The sequence below is a fragment of the Sceloporus occidentalis genome, unplaced genomic scaffold, assembly GCF_023333645.1.
Source record: "Sceloporus occidentalis isolate IW3139 unplaced genomic scaffold, rSceOcc1.0.p SCAF_9, whole genome shotgun sequence".
Lineage (NCBI taxonomy): Eukaryota > Metazoa > Chordata > Lepidosauria > Squamata > Phrynosomatidae > Sceloporus > Sceloporus occidentalis.
This window is the reverse complement of record NW_028316989.1, coordinates 27,335,298-27,360,329: the sequence shown is the minus strand read 5'-3', so window position 1 is coordinate 27,360,329 and position 25,032 is coordinate 27,335,298. Positions and strand designations below refer to the sequence as shown.

General features: G+C 43.3%; 1 protein-coding gene across 6 annotated transcripts in view; it reads left to right on the top strand.

Moving 5' to 3' along the window:
• Positions 1 to 25,032, top strand: part of LOC149307116 (talin-2) — a 125,707-nt gene that overhangs the window by 30,124 nt on the left and 70,551 nt on the right. For 5 of the 6 annotated variants that reach the window (XM_089538216.1, XM_089538214.1, XM_089538212.1 and 2 more), the window contains exons 2-5: positions 17,269 to 17,481; positions 19,249 to 19,346; positions 20,084 to 20,213; positions 21,110 to 21,262. In XM_089538216.1, coding sequence (XP_089394342.1) covers positions 17,307 to 17,481; positions 19,249 to 19,346; positions 20,084 to 20,213; positions 21,110 to 21,262 — 556 coding nt within the window. In that variant the 5' untranslated portion in view covers positions 17,269 to 17,306. The remainder of the gene's footprint in view (positions 1 to 17,268; positions 17,482 to 19,248; positions 19,347 to 20,083; positions 20,214 to 21,109; positions 21,263 to 25,032) is intronic. The other variant, XM_089538215.1, reaches the window with a different exon arrangement.

Genomic DNA, 25,032 nt, shown 5'->3' with positions numbered 1-25,032 from the left:
AGCAATGCCAGCAAAGACTCCATTGTATACAACTGTATTACAATGTGTAATAAATCCACCAAAATGTTGAGAGGAGGGAAAAATGCAACAAGTACATAAAGACCATATGTGTTTACAGTTTTGTAGTGATGACAAATGCCAATGTAGTTTTGTTTCCAGATCACGTCCCGGTGGGAATAAATCTGAATCTGGGGAGAAGAATGATTTTCCACTCCTCTTCCAAATGCCTGGGACCAAAGTAGACCCTTTCTGTCTTCTTGACTTCTTAAGGAACCCTTATCAGGAAAGGGAACTTCCAACAAAACATTGGCAAGAACGTCCTTACAGCAAGAGCTGTTTTGTGCACTGCAGAAATAATCCAGTTCGGCACTGGAAAAAAAATGAGCAAAAGGGCAGGAGAGGATGGGGAAGTGTTGGCCACCAAAATGTGCTGGGGTCATCTGTTGCTCATTTGGTGTCCTTTCCCCACCTTTATCCAGATCTGGGAATGTTGGCCACAATGCACCATGGAGAAAGCCTATTCACATCTTTTGCCTTTCCAGAGTCTTCCCTGTTCCAGGGGCACACTCCTTGCACATTTGGGACGCATCCTCTGGCAGGTTCTTTGAATGGCATAGCATTTTTTTGGCTCTCCAGAACTTTCCATTCCAATGCATGCCAGAATTCAAGCTTGGATCCAAGGAACGCTGTTGCTCCTCTCCCTCCAATCTGGTTCTAGTAACTTACTGAGATTCCCATTTCCTTGAGTTTAGCATTAACTGTGGGACCTTGGTATCCACTGGGTTTGGTTCCAGGACTCTCCATGGAGACCAAAATCCATGGATGCTCAAATCCCATTAAATACAATGGCACAGTGTAGTGGTTTGAGAATTGGACTACAACTCTGGAGACTGGGTTTTGATTCCAAGCTTGGCCATGAAACCCATTGGGTAATCTTGGGAAAGTCACTCTCTCTCAGCCTCAGGGGAAGGCAATGGCAAACCTCCTCTGAACAAACCTTGCCAAGAAAACCCCATGATAAATTTGCCTTAGGGTCACCATAAGTCAGAAATGACTTGCAGGAACACTTCCTTGGAGGTCTTTAAGCAGAGGCTGGATGGCCATCTGTCAATGGGATGCTTTGATTGTGAATTCCTGCATGGCAGAATGGGGTTGGACTGGATGGCCCTTGGAGTCTCTTCCAATTCTATAATTCTATGATTCTAACACACCACCGGCACCACTACCATATAAAATAGCAAAATCAAGGTTTGCTTTTTGTAATTTATATATATTACTTAATTATTTTCAAGCCATGGATGCTTGAATCTGTGTATAAATAATCTGTGAATACAGAGGGCCGACTGTATTTTGAGTTACGTTCCACTTTTTAAATGAAATTTGAAGACGGTTTACTCCGTTTCCAGGACCTACTGGTCTCTGAGCCTTCCTCTCTTTTCCATGGTATGTTTTGGAAACTGTATTTGTCTCCTAGGCTTGCTGGGAATGCCTTGTGCATCTTTGATGACTTTTTTTTTCTTTGAGAATTTAAGGCTTTGACGCCCTTCCAAGTGATATAGTTTTGCTTACGGCAGGGATGTAATTAGCTCTGCTTGTGTAAACCTCCTTTGCTGGAGCCTTCCCTTAAGATGAAATTCCTCTTTGGCTAATGTGCTTTTGGAGGTGGATGCTGATTTTTTGAAATGTGTTGCCTCTGATTTAATATTGGGATGCCGGGGAACTGAAACTACTTACAGAACCTGTTGCTGACCATCTGTGCAAGTCAGGATGAGGTCCTTTACCATTCCTATACTTCACTTCATTTGAGTAAAACTGTTCAATGTTTTCCAACTCTTTAAAAGATGTAGATGTGGGGTTTTTCTCACAGTAAATGGGGTGTTTGTGGGAGAGGGTCTTTTCTGTGGCTGCCTCCAGGATCTTGAACTCCCTTCCTAGATCGGTTAGATTGGTGCCATCCTTGCTGCCTTTCCTTAGGCAGGTGAAGATCTTATTATGGTTTTTTGTGGGTATTTCGGGCTATGAGGCCATGTTCTAAGAGAGCTTATTCCTGACATTTGCCAGCATCTGTGGCTAGCATCTTCAGAGAATGCCAGCATGGAAGAGAGTGGATCTGTAGAGCCCAATTCATCTTCCAGGAATTGGGGTTTACAGATCCTTTTTGCATGGTCTACCAGTGTTTTTATTGTGCTTCTTTTTTTTGTCCTGGGTGATGGTTGGAGTTATTTTGTAGGTATCTGTCCATGTATGTAAGTTTTCTGTATACTGTGTGGCCCAAACGTTGGTACGGTTTTTGGACGGCCAGGACATCCAAGAATGGCAATGCTCCTTTTCTTATTCCATTGTGAATTGGTGACACTTTCACCATCTGGAACCATGAAAAAGAAGATCTGACCGTGTGTTTGGACCATCTGAACAACATGCACCCAAACAACATTCACAACAACTTGGAGGATCTGCAGTACCTCACCAAAAACATCAATAGATGCATTCGTTTTCTGAATTTGGTGATATTTGGTGAGGCTGCAGTTTAATATAAATACAAACGCCTCCCCATGGCCTTTGAAAAACCTGTTGGTTCCCTAAATAGAGAACACTTCGGCCATCCAAATATGCACTTTGCGTGATCAGGCTAATTTCGGTTCCTCGTATTGATCTTCTCTGCTGCGGCAGCGTTTGATGTTGTGGCTTCTGTGCATTAACTTAAAAGGGTGGTGTTTTCAGTTTATGGCAAGGCCTGCAAAGCATCCTTTTGAAATGAGCCTCCAAACCCATTGAGTTGTGCGTTCTTTTTTAAAATAGGCAGGGATTTTAAATGAGCTCATCTTGATCAGTTTCAAGCGCTCCAAGCCATTTGCTTACTTACAGGAAACACCCGGCTCTCTTGGGATGAAGCTGGAGTCTTGCAGTTCTCTATTTTTCCCCTCTTCTGCAAGCACTAAACAGGTTGCTTCCAGTATACTGTTTTATATTATTGTTTTAAATTTGCTGTTCACCACTTTGAGTCCCTATATTGGGAGAAAGGAAGGATATAAGATGATGGTGGTGGTGATGATGATGATGATGATGATGATGATGATGATGATGATATAGGTCAGGCTGCAAGAACAAGGTGGCCAATGTATGTCCTTTAGAGGGTTTCCACTCCAGGGTCATCCCATGACCTGAGACTAGGACCGCAATCCACATGGCAGTTAAAGTGGCATCAAACTGGATTATTTCTCCAGTGAGGATGCAGCCCTAGGTATGGTGCTTGGTAAGGTCATTAAGCATTAGGTCTCAAACCCAGTTGCGCACAGCAACACAATCACACTCACACAGAGTGAGATCCCTTATGTAGAAGTGTATATGCAAATACAGGTATTCGAAAATCTTAAAAAATCCAAAATACACAATACTTCTGGTCCCAAGCACGTCAGATAAGGAAGCCTCAACCTGTATTAGCCACCAGCTTGGATAGTTTCAGAGTAATATTCATGGAGAATAAGATCGTGGTTTCTACTCATATATATTTCTCCATGTCTAGGGCATCAGCGACGACGACAGATGGCATTTCTCCCCTCAGTCAGTGTCTTGAGGCAGTAAAGGACTGGATGAGGGAAAACAAACTCAAGCTGAATCCAGACAAAACAGAGGTTCAAAACGGCTCGTAAACCAGGTATCGGGCTGCAACCTCCAGTCCTAGAGGGGCTCACACTCTCCTCAAAGGACTGTGTTTGCAGTCTGGGGATCCTTCTTGACCCGTTGCTTCAGATGAGAAATCAGGTGAATGCGACAGTCAAGAGTGCCTGCTATCACCTTTGGCTGACATGCCAGCTGCACCCTTTCCTGGATCAGGGTGACCTCGAAACCGTAGTACAGGTGCTGGTAACCTCAAGACTTGATTTTTGCAATGCGCTCTACATGGGGCTACCCTTGTGTCTAGTCCAGAAACTCCAGTTGGTACAGAATATGGCAGCCAGGTTGCTCACAGGAACAGTGAGGAGTGACCATATAACACCAATATTGAAGTCACTCCACTGGCTGCCTATTAGTTTCCAGGCACAGTACAAGGTGTTGGGTATTACCTTTAAAGCACTACATGGTTTGGGCCCAACCTATCTAAGGGGTCGCCTACTTCCATATAATGCGCCCCATACTCTCAGGTCCTCTGGGAAGAATTTATTGCATCCTATAAAAACTAGACTGACTGCAACTTCCCAGAGGGCCTTTTCTGCAACCGCTCCCAGCCTGTGGAACGGCCGGCCGGACGAGATCAGTCAAATCACCAACTTAGACAGCTTCAAGAAAGCTGTCAAGACGAATCTCTTCCGGCAGCCTTTCTGGAATAAACTACTCGGCCATGTGGTGATTGCCCCCCCCCCCATATATATTATGACTCTGCCACTTTTATTGGTTTTAATTGTTATGTAATTTTAAATTCTATACTGTTTAATTGTCTTCTAAGGGGGGATGTTTTGTATATAATGGTGGGTTATAGACCGCCGCTTTGCGGCGGTCTCCCACCGGCGCCATTTGCTCCATGAGGGAGCCGCAGCAGCCACACCGCGCGGCTCCCGCGTGGAGCAAAAAAGAAGCTCCATTTCAGAGCTTCTTTTTGCGGCGCCTCTATGACGTCGCGAGGCGCCTGGGGCGGACTCGCGACGTCCGAACGCACAGCGTCCGATACGTAAAGATGGCGGCTCCCGTATGAACAGGGCGCCACCATCTTGTACGTATTCTAAACGTACTAGGGTTAGGGGGGTGCGGAAGCACCGCCCCTTCCTAACCCTAGTACGTATAGAATATGTACTAAATGGCGGTGTGTAACCCGCCATGGTTGTATTTTTACTCTTGTAAGCCACGTTGATTGTTTTTAACAAAAAGCGGGATAGAAATAAAACTTTTATAATATTATTATTATTGTTATTATCATCATCATCATCATCATGCTGGCCATAGCAAACACTAAATGTTGGCCCATAAACAATGGGAAGGTTGCCCATAATCCCTGGTTGTGTGTTTCCCAAGGAAAAGTCATGATGCTAATTTTCACAAAACTCTGAGTTTGCTTCAGCATCATGCTTATGGTAAAATACAGAGCATTCAGTAAGGAGTGTTGGGTTTTCTTTTCACTCCCTAGCTTGAAATAACATGCTATAATAGGAATAGGTATTTTAACTTAGCTGCATTTTGGATTTTAGCTAAGCGTGAAATCTTTGGATCTGAGCTAGTGTGGTCTGTTTTATTTCATTGACCTCAGAGGTTACAGTGGCAATGGAAACGTAATAGTTGCGTGCTTGCCTAGGAGTAACTTAGTTGAATACAATGAGATGTATGTAGCATAGGCTTGGGATGAACATGTTCCAGATTTTGTAGAAATGTCCGTCAGTTTTCATTTGTGTGAAAGGTTGAAGGGCAGGCAAGTCAGAGAATAGGTGGTCCTTCTATTGGTTGTGGATCCCTGGTTTTAGCAAAAGAAATCTTCCATTTCCATATATATATATTCCTACATGTCTCTTATTCATAGGTTCACCATACGTCAGTTAACTGCAGCAACAGCGATGGATCTTAGAAAAACGATACTTAGATCCAAATACTACAGCCTGACTCTCCCTTACCTGGATTTTAACTCTCCAAAATACTCCATAATCCAAATGGGTTTTGAGATAGTGATGCTTTCACTTTCTGATGTGCATAAATTTCATTTCATGCACAAAATTATGAAAAATATTGTGCATACAATTACCTTCAGGCTATGAGTATAAGATGTATAAGAAACATAAACGAATTTCATGTTTAGACTTGGAACCCATCTCCAAGATATTGCATTATGTCTATGCAAATATTCCAAACTCAAAAGCATTTTGGATAAGGGAGACTCAACCTGTATATCAAGGTTATATTTTTATATATACAGACAGACAGACAGCACCTCTGATAAATTTATTCTGGACCCCAAAAGAATGCAGTTTGTCACTTAAAATATATAATTATTAGAATGATTAGGAAACAGAACTTCATAAATCAGCTAATATAAATATAATTTTGGGGTCTTATGAAGTGGGAAGACGGTTAAATGTACACTTTGTTCTGCGTTATGGAGGGAAAGTCTGTAAAGCCTACAACATCTTTTGCATTTCTTTACACGATTGCATGATAGGAAGCCTTCATTTTCAGGCACAGAATTTGTAGAATTTGTGGAAACAGCGACAAATTTTGGAGAATATTTTGCTCTCTCTCTCGCCTGCTTTCTTCTCCTTTTCTTTCATGGCCTTCACTCTTTTTAATTAAAAAAAGAACAACATTTGTTTGCAAAACCCAAAGCTGTTTCCCATTTAATGGACAAAATCCTCCCACGCAAGAAAACACACCCCAAAGGATCCTGATTTGTTTGCTTAGAATAAAACCCCAGTGACTGCACAATGTTACGCATTCCATTTTCCTTTCTTAAAATCCTCATTGAAGACAAATGAAGCTTGTAGCTTCGTCTCAGTTGGGTGTAACCACTCTCCTCTTTGTTTGGAACACAAATTCGCAGCAGGAGAATGAAAATGAAGGGATCCTTTGGCCATCTCCCTGGAATTTTTTAGCTGGGACGCTCACTTTGTTAATGCATCTCACTGTCTTCTTCTTGGCTTTACTTCGCAAACGAAGATTCAGGAAGGATTCATCCGTGCTTTCTACAAGCGCATTGATGATGTTGGATGTATCCTTCGAGCCTATGCAATGGGTTTTTCTGGTGGAGCGCAGCGTGCACAGAACTGGCCTCACCTTTTAAACTCAAGGTTCATCTGCTGAAGCCTTGACAAGCATGGATGGTGGCAGCAAGGTCCTTGGGTCGTAGGTTTGATTAGAGTTTCCTTCTCTTAGATCAGGGGTAGGCAACCTTTTTGAGCCAGGGGCCGGGTTGCTGTCCCTCAGACAACTGGTGGGCCGAAGCTGGGGGTTGGAGCTTCCACCCTCCGGGGGCGGGGCCGCATGCTCCGCCCCCAGAGTGGTGGTGGTGATGATTATGATAATAATAATAATAATAATAATAATAGTTCCAAACATGGAAACTACTACAAAGCAATTCAAAAAAAGGAAGAAAGCATGCACACTGTCTCAACCCAGAAAGACACAAGGTGCTGAGAGGGGATTTTGCACAGAGAACACCAAGGGCAAGTAAATAATAATAATAATAGTTCCAAGCATGGAAACTACTACAAAGCAATTTTAAAAAAAGGAAGAAAGCATGCACACTGTCTCAACCCAGAAAGGCACAAGGTGCTGAGAGGGGATTTTGCACAGAGAACACCAAGGGCAAGTAAATAATAATAATAATAATAATAGTTAGATGCATGGAAACTACTAAAATGCAATTCAAAATAAAAGGCAGAAAAGCATGCACACTGTCTTAACCCAGAAAGGCACAAGGTGCTGAGAGGCGATTTTGCACAGAGAACACCAAGGGCTCCTTCCCGGCTTCTGAGAGTCCTCAGAGGCCGAGAAGCAGGTGGGGGACACCCGCGCGGGCATCCTCGCCGGCTCCTTCCTGGCTTCTGAGGGGCCTCGTGGCCCTCAGAGGCTGGGAAGGAGGCAGGGGACACCCATGCGGGCGTCCTCGCTGGCTCCTTCCCGGCTTCTGAGGGGCCTCAGAGGCCGAGAAGGAGGTGGGGGACACCCGCGTTGGCGTCCTGGCCGGCTCCTTCCCAGCTTCTGAGGGCCCTCAGAGGCCGGGAAGGAGGCGGGGGACACCTGCGCGTGCGGCTCCCGGCTCTGAGGGGGCCTCAGAAGGAGAGGCCTGAGGCCGCGTGGGCCCTGGGAGGAGCTCGCAGAGGCCCAGGAGGCAGCGGCGGCGGCGGCAGGACCCGCTTGGGGCCGGTCCTGCCGCCTCCGCAGGCCGGATGTGGCCCGCGGGCCGGGGGTTGCCGACCCCGTCTTAGATGGTTGACCTTACAGGGCTAGAGGAGCACCATCTGCCCAGGTTTGGGATTAGAGTTTTCTTTCTCCTAGGATGGTTGCCCTAAGGCTAGAGAGCCCATCCTGCCCTTTGGCGCTCTTGGTCAGACCCTTCGGTTGTGACCTGTCTGGCATGGGAGGCCCTACCGGTGGCTATTATACTACTGCCAGCATAGCTCACAATTTCAGTAGGGTATGCAAGCCTCTCCCCCACACAGTCAGAGCATAGCTGCAGGGGAATAGGAGGCCGGAAAATGACAGTTAAGGAGGGAGGAGCCTCTTTCTTCAGGCTATCCCTGGTGGAGCTGGGCCTGGTTGATCACTCCCTCTTAGGCCGGAAGATGACATAATCTACAGTCAAGGAAGAGTTACCTTTTTGGACTACAATTCCTAGTATCCTGGGAGTTGGGGTCCCAGAAAAGGAACTTTTCCTGAGCTTTGTCTTCCACTCGCTGGTCAGGAAATTCTGGAAGTTGCATTGTTTAAGAGTAACTTGAGCATGCCAGGAAGCATCAGTCTAAATGCAATTGCCTAGTCTGAACTAAAGTAGACCCATTAATTCTTTCTGGGTCTGGCTTATTTAGATATGGAAAAGGGGCAAAAAGAGAATGTATCTGGGTAGATAGAGCAAGATAGCAAGTAATGGTGAAGACCTTTCCTTTTGCTGACAAGAGAGCACTAGACGTCTCTGTTTGGCAACATGGCATCTTATGACAATGAGTTCCACAGGTTAACTGTGTGCTGTTGGATTTCTGTGTGTGTGCATCATTGGCCTTGAGGTCATTTCTGACTTCTGGTGACCGTAAGACAAATTTACCATGGTTTTGTTTGTATTTTATTTTTGATTTTATTTTTTTACAAGATTTGTTCAGAGTAGGTTTCCCATTGCCTTCCCCTGAAGCTGAGAGACTGTGACTTGCCCATGGTCACCCAGTTCATTTTTCTCATTTATTCATTGCCATTTCTGATAGTTTATGTGTCCCCTGGAAGTTCCCAGGAGCAACCTCATTGCATATGGTCATCTTTGCCTTAAAGTTTGGCCTCGTTCACACTGAAGAGTGCAAAGTGTCCAGCTGGATTTGCACACTTGCCTACTGTGTCCACTGTGCAAAGTGAAAGCTTTGTCATTATCTCTCAGAGATAAGAGGAGGACCTTCATTTTCCCACAGCCTGAAAGGAGCAGTGTTTGGGTCTGGATGCTCTGTGGGCCAGACAGAGACTTTGCATGGCCCGCATTTGCCCATGGCTAGTAGTTCCTCGTCCTTCATGCCAAGACTCAAAAAGTGCACAAGGTGCTCCCTGCAAACGCATTCGGCTCAAAATATGCATCATGTTGGATTTGAGCATCTGTGGAAGCCTGGTTGAACTGCAACTGTCAGGTCTAGTTAAAGATGCATCCTTCCAATATCCAATTACTTAGTCTTATTTTCTAGGCCAGTACCTCTTTTCTAAGCCCAATTTCAGCTTTTTAAAAAAGGAGAGCCTCTTGTCTGACGTTGGTTCTCTCTATGTTCCAACGTGCGACCTTTTTAAAAAATAAAAAATTGCATAATCTGAAATAGATGGACCGTATGTTTCTGTCTTCAAAACGGTGTGCCTGTGTTAGCATGCATTTTTAAAAACCATTTGCCATCCCCCAGTGTTTTGCACTTTCCTCTGCACATCAAGGGGAAAGGGACATGAAATATTCACTCCCTCTATTAGATTTAATGTTATCGCTCACTTTCTGGAAGGATCCAAAATGGCAGGGAACTTAATTCGTGGTTTTTTCAGGGCGGATGCTTAATTTGAGGGCAAAGCAATTCACTTTTTAAAAGGGCACATTTTGTGTGCTTTCCCCCCCTCCCATTGTTGTTGTCATGTTCCTTCAAGTCATTTCTGACTTATGGTGACCCTATCGTGGGGTTTTCTTGGCAAGATTTGTTCAGAGGTGGTTTGCCATTGAGGTCGCCCAGTGGGTTTTATGGCCAAGCTGAAATTGAACCCAGGTCTCCAGAATTGTCATCCGACACTCAAACCATTACACAACACTGGCTCCCATGTGCCAGGTACCAGCATCATGTTTGTGCCAATTTGGCTAAAACTCTTTCTGTCTTTCCTGAAAACTTTTTAAGTACTGGCATCCAATGGCTCAGAGAGCAAGTCCAGAACGGGAAATTTGGACCCCCGTTGGAAGAAACAGTCCTATTGAATGCTGTGATATTTCCCCCCCCCCATAAAAGTCAAAACAGAGGCAAGAGTATTCCTTTGGAGCTACCACTCCTTGCATAACTATGCTGAGCATCTTCCGTTTCTGGCTGCAGAACTGCTGCCTCCATCCCATTCAAGGGTGGGAAATTTTGGACATCATTGGTAGCTTCCCAGCTGAAAGAAAACAAGAATTTGATTATTTTCAGAATACACCTCAAGCAACAATGCCTGGCTGGACCAAGCCTTCTCAAGGCTGCTGCCACACGGCAGAATTAATGCAGTTTGACACCACTTTAATTGCCATGATTGCATGCTATGGACTGAGATTTGTAGTTTGAAGGCTAAATATCTCACAAAATTTCAAATCCCAGAATTCCATAAGATGCAATTTTCCTTTATTTTGTTTGCAGTATAGGAAGTGGTCCAGAAGCCAACTTCCACTTCAGTTTCTATTAGAAAAAAAAAGGCTTCCTCTGGGTTTACAAAGGCACAGAGGGACTTTTTAAGAAATGGCAAAATTGTTCCCCATACTTTGCAGGACATGAAAATTTCAAAACTGTGTGTGGGCCAAAAAACAGTTTGCGAGGGCACAGCTTTCCAACTGTATTATAAAGAATTTTGAGAACCTCTCCAAACTACAGATCCCAGGATTCCCTAGGATGGAGGTGGCATTAGACGGCTGAAAACGCATAACGTAGAAAAGCTCAGAGGTCACCAAAGGTCTCCTGCCGACTCGTGCATGACTTTCCCGCTGGCCTGTTCCCAGCACAGTTTTTGTCACCTCCGCAATGACAGAAGTTTGGATGCTTCTGGTGCTGCTTTGCATCTGCCAAATTCCTTGCCCCTTTGCAGGGCACCGCAATGCAACTGCCGTTCCGTGGCAGGGAAGGGTTTGAGCCAGGAAAACATACCGTTCAGGGCAAACGTGCTCCAGAGGTGAAATCTCAGCCTGGTTTTGGATGCAAGTTGCCATTTGCCAGCTGCTTTTGAGCAAAGTGTAATCACTTAAGATGGAATAGATAATGAGCAAGAAGAAACAGCTCCATAGGACGTGTCTATGCAAAAAATAAGCCTTGGTATAAAAGTTCCCTGTCCTGCAAAGTGTAGCTCAGTTTTTTATATGTAAGTATAAGTTCTAGTGCAACATGTTCTTAGTTTGCAAAGCACAGCTTAGTTCTAGCATTGCCTAAGGTAACCCCAAATCCTGCAAACACTTTTTAAGCCTAGGCATTATATTTCCCCCCTTCTCCCAATTCTTGTCTTACATACTAAGAACCTAAAACATGTGATGACAGAAAGACTAATACATTTAGGATAGCATGAACTTTTATAAACTGATGTTTGTTGTTGTGTGCTTTTAAGTCATTATAGACTTATGGCAACCCTAAGGTGACCGTATCACAGGGTTTTCTTGGCATGTTTCTTCAGAGGGGATTTGCCATACTGAGAGTATGCTTGCCCAGGGTCACTCTGTGGGTTTGCATAACTGAGCCGGGATTTGAACCCTGACCTCTAAAGTCATAGTCCAATGCTGAAACCATTACACCACACTGGCTTTCCCAAGGACTGATGTATTCACTATTATTTGTTTCCCAGCCGAAAAGTCCTTTAAAGTTCAGACTAAAGCCCAAAGTGGATTCACCGCCATTACCAATGTGGACACCATCAAATGATACTCCAAATGGATCCCGTAATGGTTTGTGTTGAGTCTGATTTACCCTAAGGCTGCCATGGAGAATGCTATGTGTGATGGGGAATTCAGATGTGCTAAACTTTGGCTCATCCACATTGCCTGATGGGTTTAATGTTTCCCCAGGAGCCTTCCCCCATAGTTTCATGCCTTCTGTGATCAAAGCATGCCACTGGAAATACAGAATTGGCACATGGAGCGAGAAAGAGTGCAGAAACCCACACACCTCATTCATAATGGTTCGAGCATCAGCATCAGTCTCTTATGACCTGTGGGGATCCATTTGGGGGAAGGACAGGGTTTCCCAGATGGGATGACCCTCCTTTGGGGATGGATGACTCTTCCTCCTGCCTTCGTTCCATGATTTAATTATTCACCTTCCATCTCTGAGTCTCAGGAATCCGTGGTTTCTGTATGCATAATGCAATGGGGAGGAAATGCAGCAGAGCTAATTATTTGATTGTTGGACTTTCCCTTTGCACTTTGATGTTTTACAATTCCAATAAAAAGAATAAGGAAGAGGAAACCATTAATGAGCAGCAGAAGGATTATGCCTTTTCATCAGGCTTTTGCCAGGAAGGAAGACCCCAGAGTCTTCTAAATCAGTCGGCCGCCTTGTCAGCTGAACCTTGGATCTGCAAACCTCTCCAAGAGCGGACCAACATTATCAGAGCTTGGCAATGTTAATGTTCAGTCTGCAAACACAGTTTTTAAAAAGGGCTTTTCCTGGCCCTGAGAGAAGAGTGTGGGGACATTTTGAGTTGAAAAGAAATTAAATTCATGGTCCAGCATGGGTATGACCTGCAGGCTTTGGGTGGTACAGTCAGCCCTTCTTATACACAGATTTTTTATACACGGATTCAAGCATAGACGGTTTGAAAATGTTCCAAAAAGTATAAATTTCAAATATCAAAGCTTGATTTTCCATTTTTTATAAGGGGCACCATTTTGCTATGTCATTATATTTAATGGGGCTTGATCAGCCATTGATTTTGTTATACACTTGGAACCAAACCCCAGCGTATAACAAGGGCCCACTGTATAAAGAAGGAAGCCCCATTCATCAGAGTAAACACACCCAGGATTGCATTGAAAGGGAATTAATGCACATCGCCTCCTGAAGTCTTCTCTTCTGGTGCAAACGCATGCAAAAGGATTGTGATGTGATACAGAGGAATTACTTCCTCTTGGGAGGAACAAATGGAAGTGTGCACCTGTTTGTTAGCGCTGTTGTCCCTGTGTGCCTTTAAGTCATTTCCGACTTACAGCAACCCTTTCCTAGGGTTGTCTTGGAAAGGTTTCTTCAAAGGAAGTTTGCCTTTACTTTTCTCTGAGGCTGAGAGAGTGTAACTAGCTCAAGGTCGTCCAGTGGTTTTTATGGCTGGGCGGGGATTCAAAGCCAGAGTCCTAGTCCAACACTCATACCATTGGTGTACATTGTGGTGGATTGTACTTTGTGTTCATTTCTGGAAGGAGGGTCATACTGTTGTTTTTTATCTCGGGGACTGAAATACCTTCCACTTCAGCTGTCTTGCATTTTTTTTGTCTTGTACTTGGAAATACCTTCTCCTTTAACTGCACCTGTCCTTTTGCATGTTTTTATCTCAGGCTCAGGAAATACTTTGTGCTTCAATGGTACTTCAGCCTTGTACTATAACTTATATTTTATCATAATAGGTTTTAAAACCATATTTTCTGAGCCAGAGCTTTGGGGGGGGGGGTCATTTTTAAACCCTCCAGAAGTGCACAGCATTAAATTTCCCATTAAATTTTAACGCAACCTCTGTCCGCAGTTACAGGTGGGTCACTTTGCTCTGGTCTCCCGGTGCTCTTGGAAGTTGCAAAACTATGTGGCTTAGGTTTTATCTGGAGAAGTTGGAAGACTGCAGGTTCTTTTTCCTTTTGTGAAAAGTTGGCCCGGCCTCCATCTCTTGCAGAGTCTAGAGATGAGGATATCCTGTTTTGGGCAGGAGGTTAATAGGTTCATGCTGCTGTTTATATAGGGACACAAACACACACACAATGCTGAATTCCAATTTGCAGCCCGGGAATCTGTTCTGTTGGGGCTTACTCCTGAGTCAGCATGCCTTGAATTGAATGCTAGTTTGCAACCCAGAGATCTGTTGCACAAGGACATACTGTACTTGGGAAGAGGCATACATAAAACTCACGATTGTTGCACTAGGTTTTACTCCTCTGTAGACATATATAACATTGAGTTGTGTTTTGCAAGCCAGGAAGCTTTTCCATTTGTGCTTTGCAAGCCAGGAAGCTCTTGTAGATCAGGATAGTCTTGCATTGGGACATATTCTTGCATGCACATATATAGCATTGAGCTGTGCTTTGGAGACCAAGAAGCTGCTGCAGTTCAGCTTTATTCTTGCCTAGACATGTTTAGAATTGAGTTGTGCTTTGCGTATTGGAGGTATTATGGTGTGCTGTCATGCAGGTGTGACCCATGGCAGGAATTGGGGGAGAAATGGTCCCTACGCAGCTGCTCACCTCTTGTTTTTAAATTTCGTTCTTGTGCTGGGTAAGATGACTTAAGACAGTGGTTCCCAAAATTTGTTCCTCCTGATGTTTTAAACTTTAGCTCCCTAAATAGCTTGGGGCTTCTTGGAGTTCAAGTCCAAAACACATGGAGGACCAAAAGTTTGAGCGTCTCTGACTTAAAAGAATGTGCCACTGTGCTGAGACAGTGAACAAGGTCATCTCTAACTTGGAAGATTTCCCCCCTGCTCTAGATTCTTATTTTGGGACTCTTTAAAAGGAAAAGAAAAAGGGGTTTGTCCTTGTGCGTTATCTCCAGATTCACCCAAGCATACGGAGACCTCCTGTTACTTTGGAGTGGCCCCATTTTGGCTCCGGTCCTCTTGGCGAAGGGCCAGGCGGGTTTGCCATGAGTGGGAACGATGTTTTCATTGACAAGGCATGCTGGTTTCGTAGTAAATGAGGAACTCCGTGGAGAGGAAATGGTGGATCTGTGGGGGAAATGTTGAACTCTGCCTCTTTGACACCCTCATTGCTGTTAAGCCTTTTTGGCCGGTCCGGTTCCTGACTCATAGGAGGAAGACAAAGGGGACCTCCTTGTTTCCTGATGGACTTCCTGTCCAAACATGCTGAGCTCAGGAGAGGCAGAAATTTAAGATGAGCCCCCAACCAGCTGGGGAATTCAGAAGCGGCTTGTTTTTGTTACAAAGGTGGTTCCTGCCAGCATTCCTCATCTCCGGACGTCACTTTTGGATGAACTCGAGAGTTAGCAGAAGTTCACTTTTATCGGGAGGAAGTTGGCTTCGCTTCTGTCGCCTTCGGTGCTTGCAAAAGAGGGAGAGACACATCTGTCCGTTTTGCATGCACTGATCCAGATCAGTTCAGACTTGGAAATGTTCCTCTTTAGATCTGGTTAAAGAAGAGGGAACTACAAATCCCAGGATTTTCTGCAGGATGGAGCCATGGTACTTAAAGCAATGTCAAACAGCATTATTGCAATGGTCTAAATGCACAATTAGGAGTTTATCATATGGGTGGCATCCCATGCAAAAACAGGATTTAAAACCCGAAAAAACCTAAGACACACAAAAAAAATTTTTGATTTTCAGACACATTGGGAACAAGGCAACATTAAACTGGCTAGAAAGTTGACAAAATGCCATTCTTTTTATTTTGGGATTTTCCGGAAGTAAAAAGAATTGCATTTTGTCGCATTAAAGCACCTTAACAGCGATGTTGTCTGAAAATCAATTGAACTTTTGTGTGTCTTTTCTACTTTCTGTCCGCATTAATGTTGGGTTAACCTGGACCTCGTCTGATAATAAATCCGCTTTTGCAGGTTTTTTTTCACTTTAACCCCCGATTTTGCACAGGATCCCTCCCTTGTGATAAACTCCTTAGTGTGTTTTCTTGGCAAGGATTTTTCCGAGAAGTTTTGCCGTTGCTTTCCGCTAAGGCTGAGAGAGTGCAACTTGGCCAAAATCGCCCATTGAGTTTGCATGGAGGAGTGAGGAATTTGAACCTTGGTCTCTCAGGGTCCTAGTCCAATACTCAAATAAACTGCAGCATCCTGGCTCTTATTTATTGTTGTTATGTACCGTCAAGTCAAACCCAATTTGAGCATGACAAAGAAGCATGAATGTATCTTTATATGAGGACTTTTAGCTTTTATCTGGTAATGCCTGACATTTTTTTGCACATCCTACATTTTATGGTGCCTTGTCCTCCTTTGTGGTTAGAGGTGGATATCTGGTCAGCCTGACTGCCAAGCAAAAAAAAAAAAATGTACTCCATTTTGCTTGGTCTGGAAGACTCACTTGCAGGATTCATACCCATTTTAAGCCCCTAGGAGAATGGGCATTTCCTTGTTTTTGTGGATGCAAGTAAATATTTATGTTCTCTGTAAATATGTAAATCTATTCCGAAGCCACTGAGTTTTGGAGATGCACATCCTTGGGCTGTAAAGATACTCACAGAAAAGCTTGAATCCTCTCCCTATTTCTGCCAAAAAAAACCTCTTCCAGTGTGCAAAGGCCATTCATTGCTCATCTTTTCCTGTCCAGATTGTGCACATCTCTGGAATTTTACGATGCAACATTGTAAGAAATGAGTAAAGCCATTCTTGCCAGCTGTTGGAAATTATAAAGCAAGTCTCTCTGGGATTTATTTATTTTTTTAAAAGACAGAGAACATGGAAAACAAGGAAAGTGTTCATTTTGGGGCCATGCTTTCTGAGTAACACACTGCCTTGACATCTTGCTGACTCATATTTTCAAGGGTGGCGATGGTGCTCTGATTTATATTTACTGGGTGAGAAAGAACTGATGGGTTGTTGGATTCACAAACAGAACACCGTCAACGTTGTGCGAAAATAAAACAATAAAAGCACACATCCCAGCCCCAAGGAATGCAAAGTGAAATATGAGGAAAGGACTAATATACATGTAATTCCTTCCCCTCCCCAGAAAAAACCCAGTGCAGATAAATTTGCACAAAATTGTATACTGGGCCTTTAGTATCCTCTGGGATTCAGTTTTAGGTTGCATCTATGCTACAAAATTAATACAGTTTGACACTGCTTCAACTGCCATGGCTCCATGCTATGGATTTCTGGGATTTGTAGTTTGGTGAGATATGTAACCTTCTGTTTCAGACTGCAAATCCCAGGTTTCCATAGGATGGAGCCATGACATTTAAAGTAATGCCAAACTGCATTAATTCTGCATTGCATCATCCCTGCAGTGTAATTAAGCAGCCTTAATTGTTAATTAAGTAAAATAATTAACATCCTAAATAACAGGATCTCAGGACAGTGTAGAAGGAAAGTCTGTTCAGCATTTATTTATGGCAATTTTAAACTTAGAGCAATACAAGCGACTAAAGCAGATTCAGAGGACATTAAACAGTTCAGCAAATTAAAGCTGGCCCTGGGTTTGTTTTCAGCAACAGTCTAATGTTTTGTCCTGCTTCCCCTTCAGGTAACATAAAAGAGAAGCCCACAAGCGAGCCAGCAAACATGGTGGCATTGTCATTGAAGATCTGCGTCCGGCAGTGCAATGTGGTCAAGACGATGCAGTTTGAGCCCTCGACGGCCGTCTATGACGCGTGCCGCGTTATTCGGGAGCGAGTCCCAGAGGCCCAGACGGGACAAGGTGGGTTTAGACCCCAGGACTGGCTTTCCGAAATCACAGGTTGGAGCAAAAGCTTGGAAATTTAGTTTTGAAAAGTAATTTGTTTCTATTAAAAAGTAATTTATTTATGTGGATAAATCCCATTAGGATTACCATAGTGCCCTCTGTGTGTCTCTGCTGTTGGAAATAGTTCACCGAGTCTAAAATGCTGCATGCAGTTTGCCAATGGATGCCATTTACAGGGAACATATATCGCACATTTGTTATTGTTGTGTGCCTTCCAGTAGTTTCTGATTTATGGTGGCCCGTAAGGTAAACCTGTCATGGGGTTTTCTGGACAAGATTTCTTCAGAAGAGGTTTGCCATTGCCTTGCCCTGAGGCTGAGAGAGTGTGACTTGCCCATTGTCACCCAGTTGATGTAACAGCCAAGCAGGAAGTTGAACCCTGATCTCCAGACTCACAGTCCAATGCTCAAACCACTATGCCACTCTGGCTCTCCTACTCGATTATAGTCACCCCTCCATTTTCATGGACTTGAAATCTGCATTTCTCACATGTACACAAGTGGGAAACAGAGGGAGAAACAATGAGGTGCATGCCCATGGCGTATGCCCGCAGCCTTTTGCGGGAACACACACCCATTCAAGCCAATGGAGCTTGAATATACATGCATTCCGTTTTTGCAGGGGGTCCAGAATGGATCTCTTGTGCTAACAGAGGGGTAACTGTATAAGTTGACTTCATGTATAAGTTGAGAGCAGGTTTGGGGGCCAAAATTAGGGATTCTGAGGGCAGAATCTTGACTTTCCTAGCAGGCTCAGGCAAAAGCAAAGTACTGCACCCTCTCCAAGATTGTGTGTTCTTCCTTGTTAATAACTTTTGACCTTGACCCACACACTGATGTTGCTCAGCCATGCATGGTCCAGTTTTCACCCATGAAAAGTTGGTGGGCATGCCTCTGCATTGGCATAAGAGGAGACGGGCATTTCCTTGGCTGTGAGGACATGGAAACTTGATCGGACAATCTCCTTGGAGCCCCTGAATGCTAACTTTTGCCTCCCTGCTCCAGGCTGTGGAGTCCTTTGCTTGCAAGGCAGCTATGCGATGCATCCACTGAACTGGTGGCTTAATGCGATGGGCACTGATGGAGTGAAGGCATTTGCTTTAAACTGCTTTGCGTTACATGCTTCATTACATTCCAGCGCATCTCCCATTAATTAGCAATGAGTGATTAAAGCGCCCTGGTTGGCGCATTGGCGCTGCCAGTGCGTTCTCATTCCCCTATGGGGCATGGCGACCAACCCTCTTTCCATTTTCTTCTGCCCATGTTTTCTTTGGCTGAGGATTTGGCTGCAGCAATGGTCACTTCCATCAAGATGCAAAACCCCGAAACATTTATTACACAATGCTTAAGCAGCACATTCTTCAAGCTTTGGGAATCCTTTCTTATTTTTTTAGAGTTCTTTATTCCCTTGTTTAAGACCTTTTGACCTTTTGTAAAAAGTTTAAGATGTTTTAAGCTTCTTTATTTGAGTTTAAGACCATTTAGGCTTGATTGTTTGTGTATGTTTTTAATTGTAGTATAATCATTTTAATTTGTAAGCCAATTTTGGGGGAAAGGCAGGATATAAATGATGGTGATGATTTTAGGTGTAAAACCTTTCCAGACACAGGGCAAAAGTGGGGATTTGGGAGAGATGGAGAGGTATCTTCATGGTTGTATAGTTGGGTAAAGAAATATAATTGTGTATGGGAGCTTAGGCATGGCAGTCATACATGTTCTGAGGTCTCTCTCACATCCTTTCTCTTCTGCCTTCGTTTTTCAGCTTCTGATTATGGGTTATTCCTCTCCGATGAAGACCCCCGGAAAGGGATATGGCTGGAGGCTGGGAGGACCCTCGATTATTACATGCTGCGGAATGGGGTGAGACCCAAAATCCATGGCCTCTTCTGCAATACCTCCAGTTTATGGAGAAGGAGAGTTTTCTTGAGGGTTCTTGATGTGTTGAGTCCCCAGGTTCAGAGCACAAGTTGGAACGTGACTTATAGCTAATATTCCAGTTTTTAAATTAAGGAAGGGATGAGTTACAGCCATAATATATTACACCCATAATATAATGGAATGCTTTCATCACTGGAAATTGATTATTAGTATAGTGGGACCTTGGTATCAGTGGACTTTCCATCCTGGTATCAGGATTTGAGCTTCCGCAGATTACTATGCCTCATGTTATCCAGTGGTGGAACTGGATATTGGGATCTGAACATTTGCAAATTGCCATGTCCCATATTATCCGATGGTGGTATCAATATCAGGATTTGAGCAACCACAGATTGCTATGCCCCATATTATCCAATAGCAGTATCAGGTATCAGGACCTGAACATCCACAAATCGCTATGCCTCATATTATCCAATAGCACTATCAGGATTTGAGCATCCGCAAATTTCCATGCACCATATTATCCAGTGGCGGGACTGGATATCAGGATTTGAGCATCCACAGAGCCCATTGCCCACTCCCATCTAAGAACAGTTAACAAATGCACTATAACTATTGTGTGTTTTTTTAAAATGTTATTTTTGGAACTTCAACAACCTTTAAGGAGAGTATTTGTGTCCGTCTGCCTCATAAATTATCCTTGTGGTTTGGCCTCTTAGGATATTCTGGAATACAAAAAGAAGCAGAGGCCTCAGAAGATACGGATGTTGGATGGGTCAGTGAAAACGGTGATGGTGGACGACTCTAAAACCGTTGGGGAGTTGCTAGTGACCATTTGCAGCCGGATAGGTAAGGTCAAAAACAGACCTCAAAGCAATGATGCAGCGATATCTATTCTCAATCCCTTGTGCATGACATGAGGTTCAGCTAATAGTGCTTAAGTATGCTTTTCGCACAGTTGGATGCATTTTGGTACAGGTCGAGTCTCCCTTAGCCAAAATGCTTAGGGACAGAAGCACTTTGAATTTTGGGTGTGTGTGTGTGTGTGTGTGTGTGTGTGTGTGTGAGTTTCTTAGTGGTCTATGTCTCAGTACTGGACCTCCATCCATTGTCTGCTGGTACTTTGTAAGTTTCCAAGAGAGAAGTTATTTGTAGCCAATGGACACTGTATGATATTGGTCTTGGCTGAGTGGGAAAGGAAAGCTGCTGTTCCACTGCATCAAATAGCTGAAGGAGCCGTGTCCTATGATGTGTGAAGCGTGTATGTGTTTTAAAGTGTCTGGGCAAGTCACACTCTCTCAGCCTCAGAGGAAGGCAATGGCAATCCTCCTCTGAACAAAACCTGCCAAGAAAACTCCATGATAGCTTTGCCATAGGGTCGCCATAAGTCGGGAACGACTTGAAGGAACATAACAACGACAAGTAGGCAATGTCTTAAGCTTTTGACTTGTCCTGGGTCCTTTTCACATTGCAGAATTATAGCACTGCAATTCCACTTTGCTGCCATGGCCGCATCCTACGAAACCTTGGGATGTGTAGTTTGAGGAGGCACTAAACTATTTAAATACCCTTCCCTAAACTTCAGACCCCACAATTCCATAGGCAATTAAAGTAGAATTGTACTGCTATAATTGTGTAGTGTGAATGGGCTTGCATTGCAGCCATTTGCATTGGACATTCTAAAAATCCTCCTACTTGTTCCTGCTGTTTAGATGGTGGATTGATGGCTCTGCTTGCCATTTTAGGAATAACCAATTATGAAGAATACTCCTTAATCCAGGAGAGCAATGAAGAAAAAAAAGAGGAGAGCACAGGGACGCTGAAGAAAGATCGCACACTGTTACGGGATGAGAAGAAAATGGAGAAATTGAAGGCAAAGCTGCATACAGACGATGACCGTGAGTAGCGTCTCCCGTGATGAAAGTAATTCTTGAGATAAATCATCTTTTGGTTCCTTTATTCCTCTACTCCCAATAGATGCAACTCACCAGCCTGGCCACAAAATAAGTCTTAAGACCATCAAATACACAAATAGAATAAAATGGAATTGGATATCTAGAACCAATTAAAACAGCTGCGCGCTAACTAACAAGTGACAATACCAGCATTGCAGAAACTGCATTACCGAAAACCATTTGTGCTTGGAAGTCTTTATATTTAATGCATTTGCATTCTCTTGTTCACTTTCCATGCCCTTTTTCTGCTGATGCCCAAACTGTCTTTTCAAAATGCTCAACTGAAATGTTAAGCTATTACAGTGCTAGAAATGGGGAGAATAAACGGAAGCTTTCATTTTGAAGGGTGAGAATTGTTACGGCCTTCAGTGTTGCCTCTTTTTTCTGGTTAGTTGGAAGGGAACTATCGTAACATTTGTAGGGAGAGACTGAGCAGGGATGTGTCTCTTGCTCATCCGCCCCCATAGATTGCAAATCTTCTGGTTGCTGCTTTGTCAGTTTGTTCCTTGGGATTATAACGTCTGCAGCTGCTCATAAGGACTCATTAGCTTTGTTTACAGAGCATTGGGAGGAGATACTGAGAGAATAATGGGCCCAGAGCCCATGGAAAAGCACCGCTCCCTACAACAGAAATGCATTGCCCCATCCCACGCCCTTCTGAAACCCATCCAGAATGGACAGTTGTGTGGATGGGAGTGTGTTGGGGATGTAATGCTTCACTGATTTTCTTCTCAGTGGAAGAAGTGAGTAATTTTAGCCATTTTCTAACCATTGTGAGAAAGCCTTCAAAAATTGCACGGTTTGGGACTTATTTTTCGCAAAATTCACACATTATGTTTTTGTGCCGAAAACAGCATTTATTTCATGCAAATGTATTGGCTTCTGCACGGAAAATGCTTTTTTCTGCACAGTACATCCATATGTGAATTTTGTAACCTGACCTATTGAGATTTTTGGCAATCCAAGTTTCTTCTTATCAGGGTTTCCCAACAATTGAGGAACATAGCAGTTCTGTGCTGATTACACTGTTTTCTCTATTTCTTTTATTCCCTCCCACCCAACCTCCAAAATTAATTAATTAATTAATTAATTAATTAATTAAAAATACAAAAATAGAATTTTATCCAGAATTGGCCCAAAGAGAAATTGAAAATGTCACGACGCCACTTCCACTTTCTCCAGCAACCAAACGGTTTATTGTGATTTAGCAAGCAGCTATTATACACAATTTAAAAAAAAAAAAAGAAAAGAAAACTCCATGCAATGCAAAATTTCGACTTATCAACCTTTAAACCTGAAGTGTTTTTGCATATTTTCCTCCATGGTTTTGTAGCATGTCTTTATAAAGTCTTGGCAAGAAATTGTGATGCTCTGAATGACCCTCTTCTCTGCAAACTGCTCCTGGAGAAAGAGAAGTTTGCAGAGAAGAGAGTCGTTTAGAGCATCACAATTTCTTGCCAAGACTTTACAAAGACATGCTACAAAACCTTGGGGGAGGGTATGGAGAACAGCAACAACAACAACAACAACATACCCATGGAGCAAATATTGCCCCCAGCCTCCTGCAAAGTTTGCCTCCCATTCTCTGTAACATATTGTGCACATTTTGATGGCACCTTATTAAACAAGATCAGTTAATCTGAATGAGTTGTCCATTTGGCTCCCAGTTGTGTTTGCATTTAAGCAAACTAGCTGACTGGGGCAACTTAAAAAGCAGGTGGATGGTTTGTTGGTTTGTTCAAGGCATGCTTATAAAAGTACATTAATCCAGTTTTATCCAGAGATCTCAGACCTTCTTGATTTGATTAAACATGTGACATATGAGTGCGCCATCTTTCGTATGTGGTGAAGGAACAATAGCATCTGTCAAGCGACAGCTACAAGTCTTCTCTGTCTACAGCCCCCTTTTCTTTCCCCCAAAATAGCCTTGGGCCTCTGCTGGCCACTTCTCTTAATAGTTTAAGGAATGTTGTTTTCAATATGAAATTGCTCTTCACTCTTTCTTTCTCCGTCTTTCTTCCTTTTACATTGATTATTGGAGGTCAGTGCAACTTGCCAAGTTTGTTCCTTGGTGTTTTTCCCCCTGCAAAAATCTGCAGCATGAAATATCAATAGAGTTTGCAAAGGAAGTGAAAACAATGATGGCTTTGTTCGGACACTTTAGCAGAGATCCAAGTTGAAGGTTCACGATGCACAAGCTGTTAATAGTGGCGGTTTTAAGGGTTTGGTTTGGCTTCTTTAGGGTCTTATCCTGGTTTAACACACACATATATACACACCATTCTGATTTGAGGATTGTTTCCCAGTTGTAAATCAAAACCATCCAATGAAGAACAAAGTCGGACTAAGCAAAAACAATACTTGGGAAATGCATTCCTATTATGGTGCTGCTGTTGCTATTTAACTTTCCATTTGGCACGAGCTGAAATAGAACAATGCCATCCCATTTTATAAAGGTCGAAACTGGCTGAACATTGTTGGTGATCACAATGAAACTGATTCTGAGGAATGTGTAAAATTGCTCAGTCCCAGGTCAGCCCAGTTTTCCATTTAGGCTAGGATCATCGACTGTGACTGGCAGCAATTTTCCAGGGTCTCCGGCAAAGAAGGCTCTTTCTCATCACCTGCTAACTGGTCCTTTTAACTGGAAATCCTGGAGCTTGCTGGGTGGCAACTGGTGCCAAGAAAGGGGCCCCATATTCCCTCAGCAAAGCAGCAGTGATGCATTTTGAGGCTGCCTCTGAATTGCAGAAGTAATGCAGTTTGACACCGCTTTAACTGCCATGCCTCAGTGCTATGGAATTCTGGGATTTGTAGTTTAGTAAAGTGTTCAGCCTCGATTGTCTTTTTGGACAGCGAAAACCAGCACTGAATATCAGGGTACAACTATTGCCACCTTGGCTAAATAAATAAATAAATCTATGGGTTTTGTGGTACTCCTTGATGGAAAGGTGGTCCCGTTGTGCATGTTTGGATGGTTACCCCATTAATCCTGAGGACTGTATCATTTTATAAATGGCTCAGCACTGCACTGAATCTGGGATGTGCCGAGTCTCCCAGGATCTTGATGTAAGTCCTACGGTATCCTAGGAAACAAAAAATTATTCAGATCTGCAGCTGGCAGGGAAATAAATAAATGAATTGGTAGCATAAACTACTGATGCTCTTCGACTCAGCCTCCCAGAACAGATCTAGATATGTTAATATAATATACTCTGAGACCCCAATTTCTTTTACAATGTTGGAATACAATGGCATCCATGTAGCAAAGTGGGGAAAGCAAACTGAAGGCTCTAGCGTTCTGTTGGAGGAAATGTACATTTTCATTTATTTCATTCTGGCATGCAATATGTATCCATATCTATACAGAGAGAGAGAGAGTGCAAGATGAGAATTCTCAAAATCTTTTCCTAATCATTTTACAAAGATTCATACATGTGTGTATGATCTACACACATATATGTACACACACACACACACACACACGAATCATTGTAAGAAGTCTAGTCTGTACTGTGAAAGATTCTGAGGATTTTCATCTTGTTTTTCAATGACTTTTCACATTTCATTCCTTTTTTTGCAAAAAACCCCAAACCCTCAAATCATGTACCATATTTTCCAGCGTATAAGACAACCCCCCAACTTTTCAAGTAAAAATATAGACTTTGCTATATACTCATCATAGAAGTCTACCCTTGGAAGGCGGGAGGAGG